General features: G+C 35.9%; 1 protein-coding gene across 1 annotated transcript; it reads left to right on the forward strand.

Annotated features, from left to right (window-relative positions):
- The first annotated feature begins 22,620 nt into the window (after positions 1–22,620).
- LOC127106023 (uncharacterized) lies at positions 22,621–23,651 on the forward strand. Its single transcript, XM_051043299.1, has 2 exons — positions 22,621–23,062; positions 23,163–23,651. Exon 2 carries the CDS (start codon positions 23,164–23,166, stop codon positions 23,437–23,439), a length of 276 nt encoding a protein of 91 aa, XP_050899256.1. The 5' UTR covers positions 22,621–23,062; position 23,163; the 3' UTR covers positions 23,440–23,651.
- Positions 23,652–25,914: the final 2,263 nt, after the last annotated feature.

Below are 25,914 nucleotides of genomic sequence, written 5' to 3' on the forward strand. Positions count from 1 at the left end.
GATATGACCAAGAGATAACAAGTTTTATGACATAAGTCAAACAAGAATTACATCCTTTAGATTAAGCCTCAAACAAGCCAAATGAACAAATAATAAACCATGCATCAGATGAAACCTGTAACACCCCGATAATAATATAATAATTATTTAAATTAAGTTAATAATATGTTTATTAATTTAATTAGATAATTGAATTATTATTATTATTATTTTGGAATAATAATTATTGGGATAATTATTTATTTGGAATAAAATAAGTTGGAATAATAAAAAGTCCCATTTTTGGTAAAAAGGGTTTGCACGTGAAAAGGAAAACACAGAGAAGCGGTTGAAAGTGGAAAAAGGGCAAAAAGGCAGAGCAAGAGAAGAGGAAAAGCTTGGAGCTCTGAGATTGCTGGATTAACTCAGGTAAGGGGGGTTTATCATCGGTTAAAGGGTATTATGTGATAATATGTACTGGGTAGTGATAACCATTGTTTTACCTCTGATTAGATTGATGCATGATGAATTTGTGAACTTTTTGGATAAACGAAATTGGGGTATAATTGAGAAAGAATTCGTAGGAATTAGATGTAAAAGTGTCAGATTTTGTGTAATCGAATAAGATATGAATTGTGTTGAAAATATGAACGATTTCTGTGTAGAAATTGGACTGTGGAAGGTTGGATTGGGTAGATCTCGTAGCAGAGAAAGCCATTGCAGATCTGGAAATCTGGTTTCTGGTCATACGCGTATGGCACTAGGCAATACGCGTATGAGATGGCCTGGTACGCGTATGGCACTAGGCAATACGCGTATGAGATGGCTGGTACGCGTATGGAGGAAGCCTTACGCGTATGGATGAGGAAGATGATAGTTTGAACGTAAATTGGTCTCTGTTGGTACGCGTAATGGGGGATTGTTACGCGTAGCATACGCGTATGAGACAGGTGATACGCGTATGGGTTGGGCGAGGAAATGCGCAATACGCGTATGAGAGTGGGCATTACGCGTATGGATTTGGTCAGGCGTGGGCAATACGCGTATGGGCATAGGCAATATGCGTATGGGAAGAATTGTGATTTTTCTGTGCTGTTGTTGTGCAGTTTTTGGTTGTTTAGGCTGAGTGATGTACTTAGCTGATGTATGATGTAGCAGGGATCATTTCCCGTTGTTTTGAGTAGTATAGGTATTAGTAGAATGTGCTAATACTGTATTTGATTATGTGGCATGATGTGATATGCTTTTGTGATAAAATGTATTAATGATGTGTGATGATAAGCATGATACTGTGAATGTATCAGTTATGTATGCATTGTGAATAGACTGTTTTATGGCTTAGAGTGTGAGCTTATGTCTATTCTTGAATTGTTGCTGTTGTTGTTGCATTGCTAGGTGATTAGCATGCATATTCTAGCCTTTGGGGCTGTAGCTAATTCCCATGGTGAGGAATTAGTGAGTGAATCATTGTGGATTTATTGTTGATGTTTGCATGCTAGATGATTAGTGTGCATAGTCTAGCCTTCGGGGCTGTAGCTAATTCCCATGGTGAGGAATTAGTGAGTGAGTCATTAGATCTCAAGTGAGTGGGACTAGTGAGCTTAGTAGCCGTATCTGGATTTGATCGGTGAGCTTGAACTGTATGTTCAAGAATAGTCGGTACCGCATGTGTGGAGTCTCATTGCATAATGAATGTATTGCATATAATATGAATGGATGTATTCCAGTATTATATGTGTGTTGTGTGTTGTGTTGTTGATGTTGAGTATGGTTGAGATTATACATATGCTATATGTTACTGTTGAATATGATGTTTGAATGGATATTGTCGTTGCTGAGTGTGTAGTCTGATTAGGGTGAATTGATGTGTTATTTACTTAGCATTACATGTTGTTCTATAATGCTTATTATATTGATTGAGGAACTCACCCTTACAACTATTTTTCAGGTAACGAGCAGTGAGTTGAGTAGAAGCTAGTGCTATGGAGTCTAGTGTCGTCCTTAGTGGGTCATGCTCTGGTAGATGTAACATCGGGAGGGGATGTTTGAATATGTTTTAATTCAGTTGTTGATCAACTTTACATGTAATGTAGTACATGCTTTGAATGTCGATGTTTTGTATCCACTGCGAATTATGCAAAAGAGTCTTATTTTGATTAAATAAATGAGCATGACAGGATATTTTGATAAATGTTGTGAAATGATTGTGTGACACCCTTCGGGGCATAATTACTCTGATTGATATGTTATTATTTAATTAAATATTTTGGGGTATTTAGAAGGGTGTTACATTAGTGGTATCAGAGCATAGTCGGTCGAGTCGAGTCGTAATTATTCTGTTTCCCCTGTACGGTATAGGTGTTGTGTAACCTATCAGTACTCATTGTTTCAGTTTATTGGGTTTTCAGAATAGAGATGGCTGGAAGAGGTAGAGATGATGCTGCAATTGCTGAGGCTCTGGGTATGCTAGCTGGAGTACTTGGAGGAAATCAGAATGTTATGGGAATGGGAGCTGCTCGTCAACTGAGTGAGTTCCAGAAGAACAATCCTCCAATGTTTAAGGGAGCATACGATCCAGATGGCGCTCAGAAGTGGTTGAAGGAGATCGAGAGAATCTTCCGAGTGACTGAGTGTGCCGATAACCAGAAGGTCAGGTTCGGTACGCATATGCTGTCAGAGGAAGCTGATGATTGGTGGGTTGCTACCCGCACTGAGTTGGAATCTGCTGGAAATGCTGAGATCACTTGGGCTGTGTTCAGAGGGAGATTTCTGAGGAAGTACTTTCCAGAGGATGTCAGAGGAAAGAAAGAGATAGAGTTCTTGGAATTGAAGCAGGGTAACAAGTCTGTTACTGAGTATGCTGCTAAGTTCACAGAGCTGTCAAAATATTACACTCCCTACAGTGAGGCTACTGGGGAATTTTCCAAATGTGTGAAGTTTGAGAACGGGTTGCGTCCCGAGATCAAGCAGGCGATTGGATATCAGCGGATCAGGGTGTTTTCTGATTTGGTTGACTGTTGCAGGATTTTCGAACAGGATTCCAAGGCTAGAGCAGAGAGCTATCAGCAAAGGGTTGATAGGAAAGGTAAGAATCAGATTGATCGTGGGAAACCGTATGCAGCTGGCAAAGGTTTCCAGAGGCAGAGTGGGATGAAGAGGCCTAGTGGGGGAGACTCTAGTGCTCCTGTTAAGTGCTATAGATGTGGTCGGGCTGGACATCGTGTTCATGAGTGTACCAGTGCTGAGATGAAGTGTTTCAAGTGTGGTAAAGGTGGTCATTTGGCTGCAGAGTGCCGGTTGAAGACTGTAACTTGTTTCAACTGTGGAGAGTTGGGCCATATCAGTCCACAGTGTCCTAAGCTGAAGAAAGAGAATCAGTCAGGAGGCAAGGTCTTTGCTTTATCGGGTTCTGAGACTTCTGCAGATGATCGTTTGATCCGAGGTACGTGTTATATTAATGGCTTTCCTCTTGTAGCTATTATTGACACCGGTGCTACTCATTCCTTTATATCTTTGGATTGTGCTGTGAAACTTAAGTTAGAGATATCTGAGATGCTTGGAAGTATGGTGATTGATACTCCTGCGAAGGGTTCAGTGACTACTACTTCAGTTTGTTTGAATTGTCCTTTGAGTATTTTTGGTAGAGACTTTGGGATGGACCTTGTGTGTCTTCCACTAGTACAGGTTGATGTTATCTTGGGAATGAACTGGTTGGTGTTTAACCGAGTCTATATCAATTGTTTTGATAAGACTGTGATTTTTCCTGAGATTGAAGAGGGAAAGAGTTTGTTTCTATCAGCAAGGCAGGTGAATGAGGAAGTGGTAGATGGGGCAGAGTTGTTTATGCTGTTAGCGACTTTGGAAGCTAAAGATAAACTGGTGATTTGTGACCTGGCTGTGGTGTGTGATTTTCCTGATGTGTTTCCTGAAGAAGTGAATGAATTGCCGCCAGAGCGTGAAGTTGAGTTCTCGATTGATTTGGTACCTGGTACTAGACCGATATCGATGGCTCCGTATCGTATGTCTGCTGTTGAGTTAGCTGAATTGAAGAGTCAGCTGGAAGATCTGTTGGATAAGAAATTTATTCGTCCGAGTGTGTCACCGTGGGGTGCACCAGTGTTGTTGGTTAAGAAGAAAGAAGGTACTATGAGGTTGTGTGTGGACTATAGGCAACTGAATAAAGTGACGATCAAGAATCGGTATCCTTTGCCGAGGATTGATGATTTGATGGATCAATTGGTTGGTGCGAGTGTGTTCAGCAAAATAGATTTGAGATCTGGGTATCATCAGATACGTGTGAAAACTGAGGATATTCAGAAGACTGCTTTCAGAACAAGGTATGGACATTATGAGTATTCTGTAATGCCTTTTGGTGTGACTAATGCGCCTGGAGTATTTATGGAGTATATGAATAGGATTTTCCATCCGTACCTAGACAAGTTTGTGGTAGTGTTTATTGATGACATTTTGGTGTATTCGAAATCTGAAGAAGAGCATGCTGAGCATTTGAGAGTGGTTTTAGAAGTTCTCCGAGAAAAGAAGTTATTTGCTAAACTGTCTAAGTGTGAATTTTGGTTAGAAGAAGTTAGTTTTCTTGGTCATGTAATTTCAAGAGGTGGTGTTGCTGTTGATCCTTCTAAGATAGAAGCGGTGTCTAAGTGGGAAGCTCCGAAGTCAGTTTCTGAGATAAGGAGTTTCCTTGGACTTGCAGGTTACTATAGGAAATTCATTGAGGGATTTTCTAAGTTGGCGTTACCGTTGACGATGTTGACTAGAAAGGGGCAAGCGTTTGTTTGGGACTCGAAATGTGAAGAAGGTTTCCAAGAGTTAAAGAAAAGGTTGACTACTGCTCCTATCCTGATATTACCGAGTTCGTCGGAACTATTCGAGGTTTATTGTGATGCTTCATTGTTGGGTTTAGGTGGTGTGTTGATGCAGAATAAGCAGGTTATAGCTTATGCTTCGAGACAACTGAGAGTTCATGAGAAGAACTATCCGACACACGATTTAGAGTTGGCAGCTGTGGTGTTTGTTCTGAAGTTGTGGAGGCATTATTTGTATGGGTCAAGATTTGAGGTTTTCAGTGACCATAAAAGTTTGAAGTATTTGTTTGATCAGAAAGAGCCGAATATGAGACAGAGGAGATGGTTAGAATTTCTGAAGGATTATGACTTTGGTTTGAATTACCATCCGGGTAAAGCAAATGTAGTAGCTGATGCATTGAGTCGGAAATCATTGCATATGTCTATGTTAATGGTTAAGGAATTGGATTTGATTGAGCAGTTTAGAGACTTGAGTTTGGTGTGTGAGAGTACTCACAATAGTGTTAAATTGGGAATGTTGAAGTTAACGAGTAATATTTTGGAAGAGATCGGAGAGGGTCAGAAATCCGATATGCTTTTGGTTGATAAGTTGACTCTAGTGAATCAAGGTCAAGGTGGTGAATTCAGAGTTGATGAGAATGGTGTTTTGAGATTTGGTAATCGGGTGTGTATTCCGGATGTTACTGAGCTTAAGAAGAGCATTCTTGAAGAAGGACATCGTAGTGGCCTGAGTATTCATCCTGGAGCTACGAAGATGTATCATGATTTGAAGGAGCTATTTTGGTGGCCGGGAATGAAAAGAGAAATTGCGAGTTTTGTTTATTCCTGTTTGACTTGTCAGAAGTCAAAGATTGAGCATCAGAAGCCGTCTGGGCTAATGCAACCGTTGGCTATTCCAGAGTGGAAGTGGGATAGTATCAGTATGGATTTTGTTTCTGGTTTGCCGAGGACAAGTAAGAATTTTGAGGCTATTTGGGTGATTGTGGATAGATTGACGAAGTCGGCTCATTTCATTCCGATCAGAATGGATTATCCGTTAGAGAGATTAGCCGAGTTGTATATTGAGAAGATTGTAAGTTTGCATGGTATTCCGTCTAGTATTGTTTCGGACAGAGATCCTAGATTTACATCGAAGTTCTGGGAAGGTTTGCAGAGGGCTTTGGGAACTAAGCTGAGATTGAGTTCTGCATATCATCCGCAGACTGATGGTCAGACTGAGAGGACGATTCAGTCACTAGAGGATCTTTTGAGAGCTTGTGTTTTGGAAAAGGAAGGTAGCTTGGGGAGGACTAGCAGGTGGCAATGTGACTTGGGAACTGGAGAGTAAGATGAATGAGTCTTACCCAGAGTTGTTCGCTTGAGGTATGTTTTCGAGGACGAAAACTCTTTTAGTGGGGGAGAGTTGTAACACCCCGATAATAATATAATAATTATTTAAATTAAGTTAATAATATGTTTATTAATTTAATTAGATAATTGAATTATTATTATTATTATTTTGGAATAATAATTATTGGGATAATTATTTATTTGGAATAAAATAAGTTGGAATAATAAAAAGTCCCATTTTTGGTAAAAAGGGTTTGCACGTGAAAAGGAAAACACAGAGAAGCGGTTGAAAGTGGAAAAAGGGCAAAAAGGCAGAGCAAGAGAAGAGGAAAAGCTTGGAGCTCTGAGATTGCTGGATTAACTCAGGTAAGGGGGGTTTATCATCGGTTAAAGGGCATTATGTGATAATATGTACTGGGTAGTGATAACCATTGTTTTACCTCTGATTAGATTGATGCATGATAAATTTGTGAACTTTTTGGATAAACGAAATTGGGGTATAATTGAGAAAGAATTCGTAGGAATTAGATGTAAAAGTGTCAGATTTTGTGTAATCGAATAAGATATGAATTGTGTTGAAAATATGAACGATTTCTGTGTAGAAATTGGACTGTGGAAGGTTGGATTGGGTAGATCTCGTAGCAGAGAAAGCCATTGCAGATCTGGAAATCTGGTTTCTGGTCATACGCGTATGGCACTAGGCAATACGCGTATGAGATGGCCTGGTACGCGTATGGCACTAGGCAATACGCGTATGAGATGGCTGGTACGCGTATGGAGGAAGCCTTACGCGTATGGATGAGGAAGATGATAGTTTGAACGTAAATTGGTCTCTGTTGGTACGCGTAATGGGGGATTGTTACGCGTAGCATACGCGTATGAGACAGGTGATACGCGTATGGGTTGGGCGAGGAAATGCGCAATACGCGTATGAGAGTGGGCATTACGCGTATGGATTTGGTCAGGCGTGGGCAATACGCGTATGGGCATAGGCAATACGCGTATGGGCAGAATTGTGATTTTTCTGTGCTGTTGTTGTGCAGTTTTTGGTTGTTTAGGCTGAGTGATGTACTTAGCTGATGTATGATGTAGCAGGGATCATTTCCCGTTGTTTTGAGTAGTATAGGTATTAGTAGAATGTGCTAATACTGTATTTGATTATGTGGCATGATGTGATATGCTTTTGTGATAAAATGTATTAATGATGTGTGATGATAAGCATGATACTGTGAATGTATCAGTTATGTATGCATTGTGAATAGACTGTTTTATGGCTTAGAGTGTGAGCTTATGTCTATTCTTGAATTGTTGCTGTTGTTGTTGCATTGCTAGGTGATTAGCATGCATATTCTAGCCTTTGGGGCTGTAGCTAATTCCCATGGTGAGGAATTAGTGAGTGAATCATTGTGGATTTATTGTTGATGTTTGCATGCTAGATGATTAGTGTGCATAGTCTAGCCTTCGGGGCTGTAGCTAATTCCCATGGTGAGGAATTAGTGAGTGAGTCATTAGATCTCAAGTGAGTGGGACTAGTGAGCTTAGTAGCCGTATCTGGATTTGATCGGTGAGCTTGAACTGTATGTTCAAGAATAGTCGGTACCGCATGTGTGGAGTCTCATTGCATAATGAATGTATTGCATATAATATGAATGGATGTATTCCAGTATTATATGTGTGTTGTGTGTTGTGTTGTTGATGTTGAGTATGGTTGAGATTATACATATGCTATATGTTACTGTTGAATATGATGTTTGAATGGATATTGCCGTTGCTGAGTGCGTAGTCTGATTAGGGTGAATTGATGTGTTATTTACTTAGCATTACATGTTGTTCTATAATGCTTATTATATTGATTGAGGAACTCACCCTTACAACTATTTTTCAGGTAACGAGCAGTGAGTTGAGTAGAAGCTAGTGCTATGGAGTCTAGTGTCGTCCTTAGTGGGTCATGCTCTGGTAGATGTAACATCGGGAGGGGATGTTTGAATATGTTTTAATTCAGTTGTTGATCAACTTTACATGTAATGTAGTACATGCTTTGAATGTCGATGTTTTGTATCCGCTGCGAATTATGCAAAAGAGTCTTATTTTGATTAAATAAATGAGCATGACATGATATTTTGATAAATGTTGTGAAATGATTGTGTGACACCCTTCGGGGCATAATTACTCTGATTGATATGTTATTATTTAATTAAATATTTTGGGGTATTTAGAAGGGTGTTACAAAACCAAAATAACCAAATCAAGTCTTTAGAGGAAATCCCCAAGTCAAAGATACCCAATGAATTCCAAGGTCTCAAATCACAAGTCCCAAAGAAAAGGTCAAGATCCTAATTCTAAGTCCATAACTCACAACATTGCTAAGGATAGTAACTACAAGCCCATGAATCAGAAGAAACAAGTTTTTTTTAGGTTTTTTCTTATTAGTGCTTTCTTTACAAGGACATAAAAGAAAAAAATCCAAATATACAAAGAATAAATGACAAATCACAAATAATATGATATGGGATGCTAAACATAAAGTATAAAGTAAATGGCATAAAGTAAAAGAGCATAAGTAAATGAGTTTGAAGTAAAAGTTAATACAAGTAAAATGTTAGTAATAAAAAAAAGAATGGTTTGGTCATTTTTTGGAGAACATTCAACTATTCACTCACAAGCATAAAAATATGAATTTATACATCATTTATAAGAAGGTATCCAACTTGGATAAAATCAACAAGTATGCCACTAGCTCTCATAAATGGAAAAGGAGCAATATTTTCACATAATACCATGAGGAGTAGGAGACTTACAATCTCACTTATGAAAATGCTTTTGCTTTTGGGACAAATTTAGCGTGATGTTAAGCAATCATAATTGGACTTATGTAGAAGACATAACTATCTTAGGTCGGTCAATAATAATATTTGTGTTAATACAAGCTAGAGAAATGATATGTAAATCATTCTCCTAAAGTCATGCCACACAAAAAAGAAAAGAGGGAACGATCAAACACAAAGACTAGGAGGAGGATCCATTACTTCAATCCACACTTCATGACACTTAGGACAAACTTATGCATCAATCTAAACTACCTTAAATGGTCCATGATCAATTAGGAGGTAGATTTGAAATGATGAAAGTTCATCAAGTACCAATCCGTACATCATGAACAAGATGGACACAAGTCATCCAATTGATCAAAGGGAAAAGAAGGAGATGAAAAAGAAGGAGACAAGAAAAGTCACACCCAAATTAGCCCAATAGTTTGATCAAGTCACCAACAAAATCAATCATCCATTTTGGTGGATTAGGGTTTTCACCCTATCAACATCCAAGATCCATTGAGTTTGATGAGACTCGTGTTCCAAACCATCATGATCCAAGGCCAACAGAAGTTCACAAAGGTCACTGATATAAAATGCACTTAAATGAAATAAAAATGTACAAAAGGTATTTTTTAAATGAATTTTAAAATAGAAATAAAATGAAAAATCTGTAAAGTCCTTCAAAACACCAAATAAATGGCCAAGAAAATTATGGAGGGTTGGAAATAAAATAGGAAGCATATAATAAATTTTTCAGAATTTTAAAATGAAGAAAAGTATTTTTAAACCAATTAAAACAAAGGAGAAAAGAGAAAATTCATGAAAAATAAAAAAAAAATCAGAGAAATAAAATGGGAAAAACAAGACTCAGATGAAGAAAAATAAAAGAGAATTTTTTAAATTAATTTGGGATTTTTTGGATAAAAAGTGAAATTACTATGATTTTTAAAAGAAAAAGCAATTAAAAATAATAAAAGAAAAATAATTAAAATAAGAAAAAACACGGAGCGTTGGATCACGCCCCATTAATTGACGTTACAGATCCAACACTCCTCAGGTTAGAGAGCACGATGGAACACGCTGTAATCAATTCAAATCCAACCAATATGAAAATTTAAAATGTCCAACGTGTCTGGCCAAACTCAGACGACCTGGAATACTCCGATCATCTTCTCCAGTGAGCTCTCGCCGGAGCTTCATCGTTTGGTAAATTCAGAACACGAGACCACCACCATTGTGATCCTCTTCTCATCCCGAATCCAACCTTATGCTCCAAATTTATTTATCTAAATCGAGCAAAGGGAATTTCAGAGAAGTTTCAGAAGTAAGCAAACCACAAAAAGTAAAATTAAATGATGAACACGATCAACCAACACCAAATAAGTTAGGGGAAAATATCAGAGAGTGAATGACTACATTATGGTAACTTGTTTGAGTTCAAATGATGCTCAAAACTACCTTGTCCAGATGGTGATCAGAAGTTGATGAAGCTCGTTCTAGTTAGATCACTTCAGAAGGTCTCAGAGCTTGGGAATTGTTGGAAACGTTTCAGAGGATGCTAAAGGTGCTAATGGAATCAAGAAATTAGATTGAAACAAGCTGAAACTCAAAACACGATAGTTGAATTTTCTGGAAAAATTTTAAGTTACAGCGAGGATTTCTTGGCTATCAAAAGCTTGGAAATGAATGCAATAGCTTCCTCTATTTATAGGGAGTGTGTTTGGATCCAAATACATGTGGAATGATGTTGAATTTATGCAAAACGAATTTTATCCAAATGTGAGAAGAATTTAACTTGAAACTCATCAAAACTCAGCCAAATGATACATTTTAAGGGTCAATTAACTTCTGGAGACTCGGTTAAACATGTTTAGGTCCAAAACACATGGTAATTTGGCTTGGAGTTGAGATTAGTGAAGTTCAAAATTTAGACAATGACAGTTTCTTCAGTTCCAAGTCACCATGATCAACCCAATGGGGCATCCTACTCAAGAGGCTTTTTGATCCCATTCTTTTTGCAATGTGTTAACATCATAGCAAATATTATAATGTGCCAAGAAATGTTGCATTTGTATGTTTAAGAATAAAGTTATGTCATGTTGAAGTTGGCATGAAAAACTGATCATACAACTTAGAAAAATTCAAGTGTTCCATGACTGAAAATGACCTATAACGTCTCAATGAATTCCATGGCCTTCCAAGCACAATTTGACTTTGATCCTTCAAGAAAACTTGTATAGGGAATCATAAATGAAATTGTGCAAAAAGAATCAGCCTCAAATGTTGAAAATTGAAGAAGTTATGATCTTTGAAAGTTGAGGAAAAGTCATTTGAAAATAGGTCAAATTTCACTAAGTCCACAAATGACCTATAATGTCTCCAAACCTTTGATGATCCTCCAAGCATAATTGGCTCTTGTCATGTAAAGATAAGTTATAGGGTATGTTGATAAGAGTCATATGCTAAAAGAGGCATTCAAGAATGTTGAGAATTGAAGGAGTTGTGATCCTTGGAACCTTGACTTCAAAATGTTGACTTTTTGGTCAAACCCCTTGGAACAAGCTTGTGTACTTGGACTTTCCTTGCATTTCAAAGCACATGGGTGATCATATGAGTTAAAAATAAGGTGTAATTGATTTCATCTTGATTAAATTGCTCAAAGCTTGAAGTTTCTTATTGAAGGAGACATGGAAATAAACATATGAACCTTTGACTTTCCTTGAGAAGTAAGCAACAAAACTTTGAGATGCTCTTGATTGAAAAGACCTACCTTGCATAATAAACTTAAGGAAAATAAAACATATCTTTGGTATTTTGATTATTGGTTAGATACTCAATTAATCATGTAAACACAAAGGTAAACCACCAACAAAGAGGTGCTTGGTGATCCCTGTAAGAAGCAAATTCAAAGATGGATAGGGGAAGGACCAAGATGTGATCTTGTTTGTGTACAATGATTAAAATGATATGTGGGATCTTAGGGTTAAAAACTAGGGTATGACACAATGATATTGCTACTAATAAAGTTTTGAGATTTCTTAATAGGGAATGGAAACCCAAGGTCACCACAATCAAAGAGGCGAATAATCTTAAAGTACTTGATCTCACTAACTTGTTTGAAAAATTAGAAGAACATGAGCAATAAATATATTGCTTAGAAAAACACGAAAAAGAGCATGAGAAGATGGTAAAGAAGGAGAAAGGAAAAGACAATGTTCAAGAGAAAATATCTATTGCTCTAAAGACTTCAAACTCAAAGCCCTTATATATTGAGCAAAGTGATTGTGAAATAAGGGATGACAAGAACTTTGATGATGATGACATGAGATTGTTTGTCAAAAGAAAGGTACATAAGGAAGAGCAGAGTCAAACACTCTGACAAGAACTTAACCAAGTTTAGAAGGGTAGCAAAAGCCTCAAGGGAAGATAAGAACAAGAAAGGTAAACTTAGAAGTTCTTGTTATAATTGTGGAGAATTTGGTCACTATAGACCGAAATGTCCTAAGATTAAGAAAGACAGAGAAAAAGGCCAACATAAGAGATATAGCAAGTCTAGAAGAGCATATGTTGCTTGAAAGAGTGCAAGTGATTCATCAAGTGATGAAAGCTTCACTTCAAGTGTATAATCGGCTCGGATTTTCCTTATGGAAAATAAAAAGAAGAAGAAACATGTAAGTCTTTCTAAGATTGAAACTATTAATGACTTATCTTATCTACAATTACAAAAAGCTCTTAAAGATCTTCATAGAGAGGCCTTCAATGCCTTTAACAAATTAGCTTCACATGAAAAAACCTTTTTACACTTAGAAGCTAAAGTGTTAGAATATGAAAGGAAGTTAGAAGCTATTAAGACATCTATGATAGATATTCAAAATGACAAGAATGAGAATGAAAAACCTTCAAGGTTTGGTTGTGAATCTTGTCATGATTGGGAAAAATAGATAAATGCTCTTCAAGTCAAATTAGACAAGGCCTTACAACCGAATATTGCATTTGATATTGATCCATCAAAGTATGAAAGGTATTTAAACCATTCATGTAAGAAGCATAAATTTTTCAAAAAAGAGTCTAATAGCAAAAACACATCTCATCAAAACTTATCTTGTCTCTATTGTTGCAAGAAAGGTCATATTATTGAAAAATGAAAATTTAGGAAACTTTTTGTTCCTAAAGGAGCATTTCAATGGTTGCCCAAATGCAACCTTGTTTTCACTCACCCCCAAGGATCCAATGAAGATTGGGTACCTATCACTTGTTGTTGATTTTATAGGATAAACGTATTGGGTCTATGAAGAGAGTATGAGATCTTGTTTATAGATGCTCAAGACATGTGATGTATTAAATCTCCTTATTTCATTGACTTTATGCAAGGAAGAATGGTTGTGTGACCAAAACGAATAAGTATCTAGTGTTTCTTTAATTGGTAAAAGTGTATTGATTATTATTAATGTTTGTCCGAGAAATGTCGGGATATGTGTTTCTTTTCACGACATAGGTATATCTTAACAAGACATTCTCAAAGACACCAAAAAATAATTGATCAACCTAAAGCGTCGGAACATGAGAAAGAAGAAGATAACGATTATGAAAAAGAGAAGGTTAAAAGTTAAATTGCACTGGACAATCTTCTTTTGACTTGGAAAATATCCAATGATCATCAAATTAAAAATCTTCTTGGATACATTATTAATCACACTTTCAAGTACTTTGACACAGAGAAAAGTGGTAATATCATTTCAAGAGTTGTGTGACATTTCACTTGTACCTGTTTTCCTGGCAGACCAACCAGAGAACCTTGGAATGCTCAAATGTCTTCTGGGTCAAGTTCGACCCCCTTGAAGGCCTATAGAATAAGACATCTATTGAGCTTTAAAGATTGATAAATACTCACTTTATATTCTAATCATCATATAGCACTGTGATGACTATGATATCATTGTTGTGAGGGAGAATGTCAATGAAATATTTATTAGAGAAAGTGATTTTGGATTCTGTCTCTCTATCTCTCTCCCTCTTTCTTCCTCTCTCTCTCTCTCTAAGTTTTCTATGATGTCAACGAGTACGATGTTTTTCGTCAAAACATGCTTGGAATATTTTCTAAAAGGAACTATTCACTCATCCTCTAGAAAAAACTTCAACAATGGTGTTCACAATGATCTCAAAACTTTATTTTTCATCCTTTGGGGGAAGATGGCGAAAAAGAACGACGAGTAATGATGAGTGTAACCCATGTCAATTTTATCGGGCCCAATGGTGGGAACTAATTGTACTTACTAAAATTACAATATGTGACAATCTTTTTATGGTGTATAGATGTTAGAGGTTTTTAGGATTGTTGTGGTGTTAGAGCAAGCTTAAGCAGGAAATCTGAGAAGCTTTGTATGTGGTGTTTTACGTGATGGATTGGATGTCTTCTTCTAAACCTCAGAGTTGAAGTATTTATAGAAATTTCTAAGCCTAGACCTTAGGCTCCAAGAGAGTAAAAACCTCTCTCAAAAGCACGGGAAGTGGCTAATCAACTCTCTTATTATTTAGTAGAACATGATCTTTCCCCTATGACTCCTTCTCTTGTACCGTTGTAGGCCAGGTCACATCACTTCCAGGATTCTCATGAGCAGGCGAGTAATCCAAAAAATGAGCGACATAACCAAACAATCGACAACCATTCTAATAAATGGGCAGCTAGGGAGTCTCTCGCATGGGCACCATGCTATAGCGCCTATCTTGAGAGAATTCTAGCATCCCTAGGGGGACTTTTTCACTTATACCAATATAAAAACTATTATATATATATTAAGGATTGTACTAGATAATTAAAAAAAATTTAATTATGACATCTCAATGAATTTGGTTTGTTGGTTCGCAAATTCAAAATTTCAAACTCATGATCCAAAATAAATAACATTGAGTCTTAATGGGTTTATTCGACCTGAATTTGAACATGATTGGATTGGGTTAAAATAAGGGTTTGGTTTGGGTGAATGGGTGTACTGGTTGATCCATGCCTATGAACAATCTTAATATGTATATGTTTAACTATTTATAATCTATATGAAAAAGGTAAAATCGAGGGAATAAGTAACATTTAAAGGAAAGATTGAGGATGCATTAAAAATACTTAAATTAAGACAAAATTTGATAATCATGTTATACGTATTGAGTATTTAGTGGTTGTTTATTTTTGTGGTACCTAAAAAGTGAGTGTGCGTTTACAAAAAAGTTATAACTTGTAACTTATGTATTTTCACGTTGTAATGTTATTGAATTATAATTATGTTAATTCTATTTCTTATGATTTAAATGTGGTTGAAAGGTTCCAAGACTCAACTAAATACCTTTAGAGAAACATTCAAAAGAAAAGATAGTCAAAGATGGGTGATGGTAGTAAATGATGAAACATTCGCATCTCTGGATTACAATGTGAAATCTTTAATTTGAAGCAAGATTCTTGCTCAATTCCAGAATTCCACACAACTTTGAGTTTTTTTTAGGAGAGAACTCAAAACATACCTTTATATTCTCACTTGTACATGTCCATGTCATTGTGTTTGCATTACATGATTGTGAAATGCAAAGCATCAACATGACATTACTCGTTCAATTCAATTCCTTATCAAATTGAATGACTCCTTTGATTTGGTATGTTCTCAAATTTTACTATGAATCCTTTGCCTAACATCGACAATATTTTCTCCATGGTCATGCAACGTGAACGCCAACTCAATAATTCCATACCAGATGAACCAAATATTCTCACTAATGCAGTAGATTATCATAAACCTCAAGGAAGAGGCTTCGCCAATGGTTCTTCATTTACACATGGAAATAAGAAAGTTTGTACAAATTATGGAATAAATGGCCATACCATTGACACTTGCTATAGGAAACATGGTTTTCCTCCACACTTTGGTAAAAACCATGCGGTGGCTAATCAATCTTGCTTGGAATCAAATGAAGAAAGGAAGGATATTGATGATTCTAGAAACTGTAGAGGTAATGCCAACTGTGGATTCTCTAAAGAGAAATATGATCAACTTGTGCATTTACTTCATGCATCAAGATCAAATCATAATGTTTATACTAGAAAAGTGAATCATGCATCTCATATACATAATGCTACTACTTGAGGCATTTCTCTAATTTCATATTCCTTTAATCATAAAATCTTGGATTATGGATTATGGACTCTGGTGCAAGTGACCATATTTGTTCATCCATGAGATTTTTTGATGATTACAAGAAAATTATGCCAGTCAATATCAAATTACCAAATGGACAGATAGCTATAGCAAAACATGCAAGAACCTTGAAATTCTCACTAGATCTAATAGCTCATAATTCCCTATTTGTGCTTGATTTTAATCTTTATTTTTATCTGTACCTAAACTTTGTATTGACATTGATTGCATAATAGTGTTTGATAATGATAAATGCTTAATTCAGGAAAAGAATAACTTGAGGATGATTAGTTCGATTGATTTGATAGATGGATTGTATTTTCTTGCTACACAAGATACACCACAAGCCACTATAGCATCATCCAATTCACAAGCTCAACCTGACTTCATTTCTATTCCCAAATAGGCCATTTGGCACTTTAGTTTGGGACATCTTTTAAATAAGAGATTACTTACTTTATATCATGATTTCCCCTTTGTAACCATATATAAAAATGTTGCATGTGATATATGTCACTATGAAAAACATAATAAACTTCCTTTTTATCTTAGTAAACACATAACTACACAATGTTTTGAACTTTTACGTTTTGATATATCTGGCCCTTTGTCCATTTCTTCAATTCATGGTAACAAGTATTTCATTACTGCACTTGATGATCACAATCAATTTACTTGGATTATTCTTTTCAATCTAAGTATGAAGTTAATGTTCTTACTTAAAGGTTTATCTTAATGAATGAAAAATAACATGATTGTAAAGTTAAAACAGTCATGATAGACAATGGACTTGATTTCCTCATGCATGAATTTTATGCTTCTAAAGGTATAGAACACCAAACTAGCTGTGTTGGAACTCCCCAACAAAATGGGAGGATTGAGAGGAAGCACCATTATATATTAAATATAGGCCGAGCCTTATTGTTTCAGCCAATATTGCCTAAACACTTTTGATTGTATTTTGTTACACATGCTACCTACCTCATAAACCGAAATCCTAGCCCAAATCTCTAAAACAAATCACTGTTTCATGTTATATTTGGAGTTAATCCTGATCTAAATGAGTTGAAAGTTTTTGGATCAGTGTGTTATGCATCCACTATACATAGTCATAAAATAAAACTCGACCATATAGTAAGAAAATGAGTTTTCTTGGGTTACAAGCAAAATGTTAAAGGAGTTGTTTTGTTGGACTTACATACCAAATCCAATTTTATATCATGACATATCATACAACAATACCACGTTTTACCTTACCATAATCCAAATTAATAATTTCACTGGACATATTATTCAGATAAAACCTCACATCATGATATTGACCTCACATCTGATTTAACCAAAAATCATAGCCAACCCCAAATCATAAACCATAACAACCTGAAAGCACAAGACCTTTCATATGTGACTTGATGACCAATCCCCACATCCTCACATAGATGAGAACCAAATACGTGACACACAAAACTTGAGGAGATCAAACAGACAAATATACAAGCCAAGTCACCTATCTGATTACATATGCAGTTTCTTAAAACAATCACTCAATCAAAATTATTCAGGTATCTATATCCTATTAACCATTTGTATTCTCTGAATAATGTATCTGCTTCATAACAACGTATCTGCTTCATAACAACATTGTGTTTCTTCTATAACAGCTACTACTAGGAAGCTAGAAAATATGAGTGTTTGATTAAGGCCATGAACTTTGAACTAGATGCACGAAAACTCAACAAGACTTGGACTTTTGTTGATCCACCACTCAATGTTAAACCTTTTGTAAGAAAATGGGTTTATAAGGTGAAACATAAGTTAGATGGAACAATTGAAAGGTACAAAGCTAGATTAGTAGTCAAAGGCTTTAATCAAGTGGAAGGACTTAATTCCTTTGATAATTTCTCACTAGTTGCCAAGATCACTACTATGAGAATATTACTCGCTCTAGCTTCTATCAATTCATGGCATCTACACCAATTAGATACAAATAATGTTTTTTTGCATTGAGAATTGTATGAAGAAGTGTATATGTCAGTTCCCCAAGGAGTTAAAAGTCCTAAACCAAATCAAGTGTGTAAGTTGCTAAAGTCACTATATGATTTGAAACAGTCCAGCCCGGCATGGCAACGGGGCGGGTCGGGGACGGTTTTTACCTCTCCCAAACCCAAACCTGAATCCCCAAACAATCCCTGTTCCCCGCCCCAAACCCAAATGGGGATGGGGAATCAAAACCCAAACCCGTCCCAAACGGGTTCGGGTATCCCCGCCCGCCACCATTCATTTAGTAAAATCAATTTTTTAATAAAAATATTTATTTTTCCAAAATAAAATTACATTACAAATAATAAAATAAAACAATCTAAAAAATTCCATACATACATTTCAAATATTTTAAATAATAAATTCAAATTAAAATATCAAAACATTGACCACATATTTAATATTTTAAATTATCAAAAATAAATAATAATTTACATAGTAAATTAAACGGGGCGGGTTCGGGGATGGGTTCGGGGTGGGTACTAGTGTCCCCATTACCCGACCCATCCCCATATTTTAAAATCAGGGAAAACCCAAACCCAAACCCAGTCAAACCGGGTTTTCCCCGTCAACTTCGGGGCGGGTTCGGGTTGGTACCCGCGGGTACGGGTTGTATTGCCATGCCTAAGTCCAGCAAGAAGTGGTATGAAAAATTGATAGGTTTTTTAATCTCTCAAGGTTACAAATAATCTAACTCTGATTGTTCTTTGTTCCCTATCCATAAGGGAACATCCTTCACTACACTCTTAGTGTATGTGGATGATGTAATCTTAGCAGCAACAATTTAGAAGAAATTGAGAGAATCAAATCCACACTTAATGATGATTTCAAGATCAAATATTTTGGAAGACTCAAATACTTCATAGGCATAAAAGTTTCACATTCCAAACTGGCATTAATATTTTCCAAAGGAAGTGTTGTTTAGATCTTTTAAAGGACACATGTCTTCTTGGTTGCAAACCAGCCAAAATTCCTTAGCAACTATATATTCACTATGTGTAACTAACTATCATTCAATTCAATGAGAAAGCTATCATATCTATTCACTATTTTTCCATTGAATTCTCACTCCCTTTTATTATCTTCATGTTCATTCAAAACTTCATGAGCTATGGAGAGAGCAAGCTCACACGAGGTGAGAAACATTGTATTCTTTGGGTATTTTGTGTTTGTTACTGTTTGTCCCTCCTTAACCCCAAGGTTGAGGTATTTATAAAGGCCTATAGATCTGGGCTGAGGAAAGTTACTTCCGTTATACTACTATATTATGGGTAAGAAGAAGTTATTCCTTCTTAGATCATAGAGAAAGTTTTTTTCTCTTTTTGACTGACCCTTAGACAGTTATTATAAGGACATATCACTCTCATTTGGTGAATCGTGAATGTTGGTTTAAAGGGCCTAACTCTGATAAGCGACTTGTTCGCCTAGTTAAGGTAACATTACGCCTTATTCTGAGCGGTTTACATGGCCCACTGGGGCGACCTTGGTCTTTGCAGGATGGATCGCCCCTTGGTGGGGTATCTCAACCATCTTACTTCCCACATGTTTTCACTTCTTAAGGGCTAGTAAATTTATATCACTTCATAGATGTTCTTACGAAGTACACTTGGGTTTATTTTCTAAAGTAAAACTCTGATGCATTGTTTTCCTTTAAACCGTGTCAATCGTGTATTGACACACAATTTTGTTCTAAGATCAAAGTTATTCAACGTGACTATGGTGGAGAGTTTATACCATTTAATTAATTAATTAAATAAAATGACATTATTCATAGGTTTACCTTTTCACATACATCCCATCAAAAAGAGTCTCTTGAAAGAAAGTGTAGACAAATAGTTGAAATAAGATTAACTTTACTTGTTAATGCTTACTTACCAATTAAATTATGATATCATAGCTTTACATCTTTAGTCTATCTTATAAATCGGTTACCTATAAATACTTTGCCTCAATTTTCTTTACATTTGTATGCGTTATACAAAAAGGTACATGATTATAAGTCAAAGAGAGTTTTTTGATGTGTCCGCTTCCATCTCTTGATGCCATATAATTAGCACAAGATAAAATGTCATAGTTCTTAATGTATTTTCCTAAGTGTTTCTCATACACATAAGGGGCATAAGTGCCTCAATAATGAAGGAAAAATCTTCAATTTAAAAGATGTAATATTCAATGAATCCAAAATTTCATATCTTGATTTATATCAATTACCAAACAAAAACATGTATGACAATTCTACAAAAGTCTATAATAACCCTACCTTACCTTTAACTCAGTACATTTAAACTGATGAACAAACACATGAATTATCTAACATTTCTACTGAGTCTCAACCTATTGCAAGTACATTAGCTAGTATAGCTAACCTACCTTTATTTAACAACACTCATGCCCTCCATGTCAACTCATGTTTTTTACTACACATCCTCTTTTTCTCCCTTTAACAGACAAGCCTCTGCAAACTCCAAATATCTCTCCTTTCATAGTCAAAATACCCAAATCTATATATCAGTTAATGACCACCTTATGTTCACACACGTCAATATAGGAAACTCTAAACCCAAAGCCTTTACAGTCCACTTAGAACCAAGTATTGCAAGTCAGACTCTAGTTCAACTTGAACGGTTTGAGGCAATGAAAGTTAAGTACAACCCACTCATACAAAATGGCACTTGGGCACTTATAACTTTTCCTCTTCATAGAAAGTCTATTGGCTGCAAATGGGTTTTTCTGGTAAAGGAAAATATAGATGGAAGCATGATCAAGTATAAAGCCAAACTTGTTGCCAAAGTTTTCCACCAAGAACAAGACTTTGATTTCCATAAAAAGTTTTTCGCCTGTTGTAAAACCAACTAACAATCATATCATTTTGTTTCTAGCTCTCACATATAAGTGAAAAATTCAACAAATAAATATTAATAACATTTTCCTTAACGATGAGCTTCAAGAAGAAGTCTATATGCAACAATCACTCGGGTTTGTGAGTTCCAATTTAGCTATTGTATACAAATTGAAGAAGACATTATATGGTCTAAAGGATTATATGGTCTAAAGGAGGCTCTAAGGGCATGGTATGAGAAACTACATCATGCTCTTATTCAATATGGCTTCTCCTCTAACAAGTGTGATCACTCGCTATTCATCTACAAACATAAAAACATCACACTATACACCTTGTATATGTTAATGATATTATGATAACTTGATCATATTCTAAACTCATCCATGATTTGATCACCAAACTACATGCCAAATTTACATTGAAAAAGTTGGCCTCGTGAACACTTCCTTAACATTGAGGTGAAATATCAGTCTAATGGATCTCTACTCCAAACACAAACAAAATACTTCATAGGTTTACCCTCCAAAATTAATATGATTGATGGAAATGAGTAACACTTTGCTCCATTTAAGTTTCCTTCATTTATCACTATTCAGAGCACCAATATATGACAAGTGGCAAAAACAAATTAAAGTGTTAAAATTAAATACTTTTTTAATAAAAAAGAAAAGAAAAATGTTTCCTTTTTCCTCTCACCATCATCAACGATACCAGAGCCTTTCTTTCTTTATGCCTTTTCCTCAAATCGATATCAAGGTTGTTGTAGCCTTTCCCTCCTCTACTCACTGTCACCACCACCGCTCCTCCCCGTTCATTCATACGACGAAGGGTACCGCAACCACCCTACTCCCGTTAGTCCATACGGTGGTGTTCTTCCTTCATTATGTTCCATACACCAGCACACGCCACTCTGCTATCATGTAGTCCTTCTAATCACGTGACAAAAAGCTTTGTTCCTTTATGCTTCTTTTTCTAATTCTGATAGAAAAAGAGAGTGACAACGAACAAGAACAGAAAAGTGACCTGACAAATATGTCAGTAGATTAACAATATAACAAGGTGCATGAAGGAAAATAAATAAAAAACATTATCGTAACGACGAATGAAGTGGGTTGGTTGTAGACGAGTGAAGAAGGAAAGTCTCATATCAAGGTAGATGATGAGAGAAAGATATGAATTAATGCATTTCTTTTCTTTTTAGTTAAAATGATTATTTAATTTTAACCCTTTAATTCCAACTCTTTGATTTATATTTGTCACATGTGATACATATGTGCTTTGAATATGGATAAATGGAACAAACCTAAATAGAGCAAAGCCATCTCAATGCAAATGGAGTCGACACTCCTATTTTCCCCCATTACAAGCTAACTAAACACGTAACTAACATAATGGAAGATATTTCCTTGTGTAGATAATTTGTTGGAGCTTTATACTATGTAACATTAACTTGTCCCGATATCTTTTAGTGTATTAATAAAGCATGCCATTTCATGGCTACAAAAGTGGCACTTTAACTCATGGTTTGCTTCTTTCTCTTAAGGCTCCACTTTAGAAATTATCTCCAAAGGCTTATAGTTATTCAAATTAGGCAAGTGATCATGATCTCAAAAGATTAACATCAAATTCATGTATCTACTTTGTTCATAGTCCAGTGTCTTGGAGCTCCAAGAAAACAACAATTTATGACATCATCAAACACTAATGTTAAGTATTACTCATACTATTTCAGAATTGCAATGAATCTTTTCTATCTGAATTGCACATAAACTATTTCCCTCCTTCCTCTATTGTGTGATAATCTCAGGTTTTAAAATTGAATGGGTTGAGCCATAGAAACAAATGAGCCGGTTCGAACCAAAAAAATCGGATGATCCTCAAAAAAAGTGTAGTGTCTTGAAAACCGTCCGATTAAAATAAGTGCTTTTTTTTCTCTCAAAACAAGAGAATCTCTACTTCTCCTTCATCAGTTCGGCCGCCGCCACTCCCAGTCCGCCCCGCCGCACACCGTCACCCACATCCGCTCACTCTCTCGCCCTTTGCAACACGCTTGTCCAGGTTTGTCTCTTCCTTCTTTATTCTTCCTTTTTTTTTGCATACTCGTTAATCTGATGCATATGTTTTTAATTTCTATTCAACTATTTTTGTTGTTTTGCAGAATGGGAAAGGGATTCATATGGGCGACTGCAGAGGATTTGAATCGGAACAGGGGTCGAGTTCTGTCGCTATATCGTCAGACACTGAGAAGCCTGAATTCTCCTTTGTTGCCACTGAACTTTGCCTCTAGATTGGCTATGAAAGCTAAGGTACGTGCAATGTTTTGGGTTGGTTCTGATGAACGCTCTTTGCATAACATTGCTGACCTAATTGATGCTTCTGAATACTCTCTTTCCTTTCTCAAAAAAGGTCAATTTCCTCCTCGTCACATCACCTGAACAACACTTTCCATTTCCCTCATTGCAAATTGGTATAACTTGATGCAATCATGATATTATTTGGTTGTACTAGTATATATGTAAGAAGTGCTTTGTATTTTTACTATTTTGTATTGGGGAAATATTCAAAATTGAACATGATAGGGATACCTAATTTTGTCATTGAAATTGCACTATTGTTATTATAATATTGTTCCTTGGTTGAGCAAGAATCGTTCGGTGAATGATGTAGTAGTGCTTGATACGGTGGACTTAAGCTTTTGATGCGGTGGAGAGGAGGTCAGGGGACTGACATACAATGTTAGCATTCCAACGTTCAAATCAGTCAGAGAAATGAAAAATGATGTGAGAGTGAAAATGAATTTGAATACCTGAGAATGACGTTTATTTCTCTTAAATAGTGGGAACGCTGATTGATTTGGATGACTAGCAGTGCTCCTGAAGCGCGGAGTTACCTGCTTTAGGGAGGATAGAGGACTACTTGCTCTTCGTGCTTGCTTTACCATTGGGCCTTTCGTCTTGTGCCTTATGAGTGGCCCTGAACAAATATCAATCTTAATCTCCACATGGTCAATTTTAGGTTTGTCTATGTTGGTAATTGCATATACTATAATGATAGTAAATTGACAATGTTGGGGATGAATTTGAAATAAAGTTAATATAAAAAATGCATCTGATAGCAGATTCAGATAGAGGGATGAACTGGATTAACTTTTTGAAAACTTCAGATCATTTTGTATTATTGATAATGTGGAAGACTAGATTGTTACAATTTGAGACACCAACTTTTATGTTTAGCCCCATACATATCTTACCTGCCAAATCCAATTTAAGAGTATCTCAAACCTAAATTCTACTTATTGGATGCTTATAATAACAACGATTCCTACTAAAGAGTTTAAAATTACATTTCTTATGTGTTGTTTTAAATTGTAGATAAATAGAACTTTTTAATTTGATAGAACAACAAAAGGGTATATTGTTTATAACTTGGGATAGTCCTTGATTTTTTCCTTCTGGGTGGTAACTGATTAAGAACTTTCTGTTGAGGTAGAAATCAGCTATGAACCAATGGCAGCTTCATTCTTGTTATATTGTTATGAACACGGCCTTAAATTCATGGCCAGTGCATCATGATTGAGTTCGGGACGAAGTGTGGCACTTAATGAAGTTGTTGACTGAACCTTACAAGGTCAAATGTGATAGAGTGGAAGAGTACATGTCCTAAGAAGACATATGTCAATGCTTGAGTCATGGATCAACAATATAAGAGGAAGCTGTTATGCTGAATGGAGGAGTGATGTTGTTAGAAACATTTTTACACAAATATATTTATAGATACATGTTTCAGACGAGTTAACGAATTTCATAGTTTGGCCCTGTAACTGTGAGCCTAAACCAGTAATTCTCATGATGCAAATATAAACAAACCTAATTGACAAGAGTATGTTTGCTGTGAAGTATTTGTAGGGAGTGCAAGTGGACAGGGTAAATATAAAGAACCCAGAAATTACCCTTCTTTATTGGTTCTGGTAAAAACCTGAACGAAAAACAAGGAGAACCAACATGGTTGGTTCAGGACGGTGACACGTTTCAGATCTTAAAATTGATCACCGGAGCATAGAGTTAGCCCAGGCCTATACATCTCATCAGATCGTTCAAACATTTTTTTTCCATTAGTCTCAATTTCACTCAGCCAACCTCCCACACAACTGTGGTCTTGTTCAGTTTTGTGTGTCACGCATCTTCATTCCAACTGCAGCAATCTCGTTCTGCTTCTCTGAGACTTGTTCTGCCTCTATGATTCTTCTGCTTCTCTTTGATGAGTTGCTAAGTTTATTGATAATTGGTTTGTATTTGGATTGTTACTGCCCGATTAGTAATTCTGGTTTGTATTTGGGATTGCTAAGTGTGTGCTAATGCCTATTTATATATGTTTTCTTTAATAAATATTTTGGTCTGTAAACTTATCACAAGAACCAACCCGTATATTATCAGGTTAGTTTGTTTCGGGTCAAATTAGAAAACATACAAAAACCGAAGGTTGATTTGGATTTTGTCAGTTGAAAACTTAACCAAAGTTTACTTTCCAAGTTAAATGATAAATTTAGGTCGGTTTGGGATTTGGAATGCTATTGTTATGTTAACTCTATGCTGTCTTATTGTTCATTCTTTTTGTGGTTTATGCTGAGTTTGGATTTAAATTATTCAACCGTTTTTTTCAATTCTTTAAGCTGCTGCCAATGTGAACATTTTACCTTATACAGTCATTCTTGTTATTTCCACTTCATAAAAAATGAATGGAGTTATTTTGATAAGCATGCATTGGATGGCTTTAAAATTTTGTAAAATATATTTCTATAATACATTGTAGTATATCTTGGTCAATTAATCCTAATTTTGTGCTTGAGTTTTCCTGTAGTACCTATGGCACTGCCAATAAGGAATCTTAGAGTTTCTTAAATGATAGGTTTT

The sequence above is a fragment of the Lathyrus oleraceus genome, chromosome 7 (assembly GCF_024323335.1).
Source record: "Lathyrus oleraceus cultivar Zhongwan6 chromosome 7, CAAS_Psat_ZW6_1.0, whole genome shotgun sequence".
Lineage (NCBI taxonomy): Eukaryota > Viridiplantae > Streptophyta > Magnoliopsida > Fabales > Fabaceae > Lathyrus > Lathyrus oleraceus.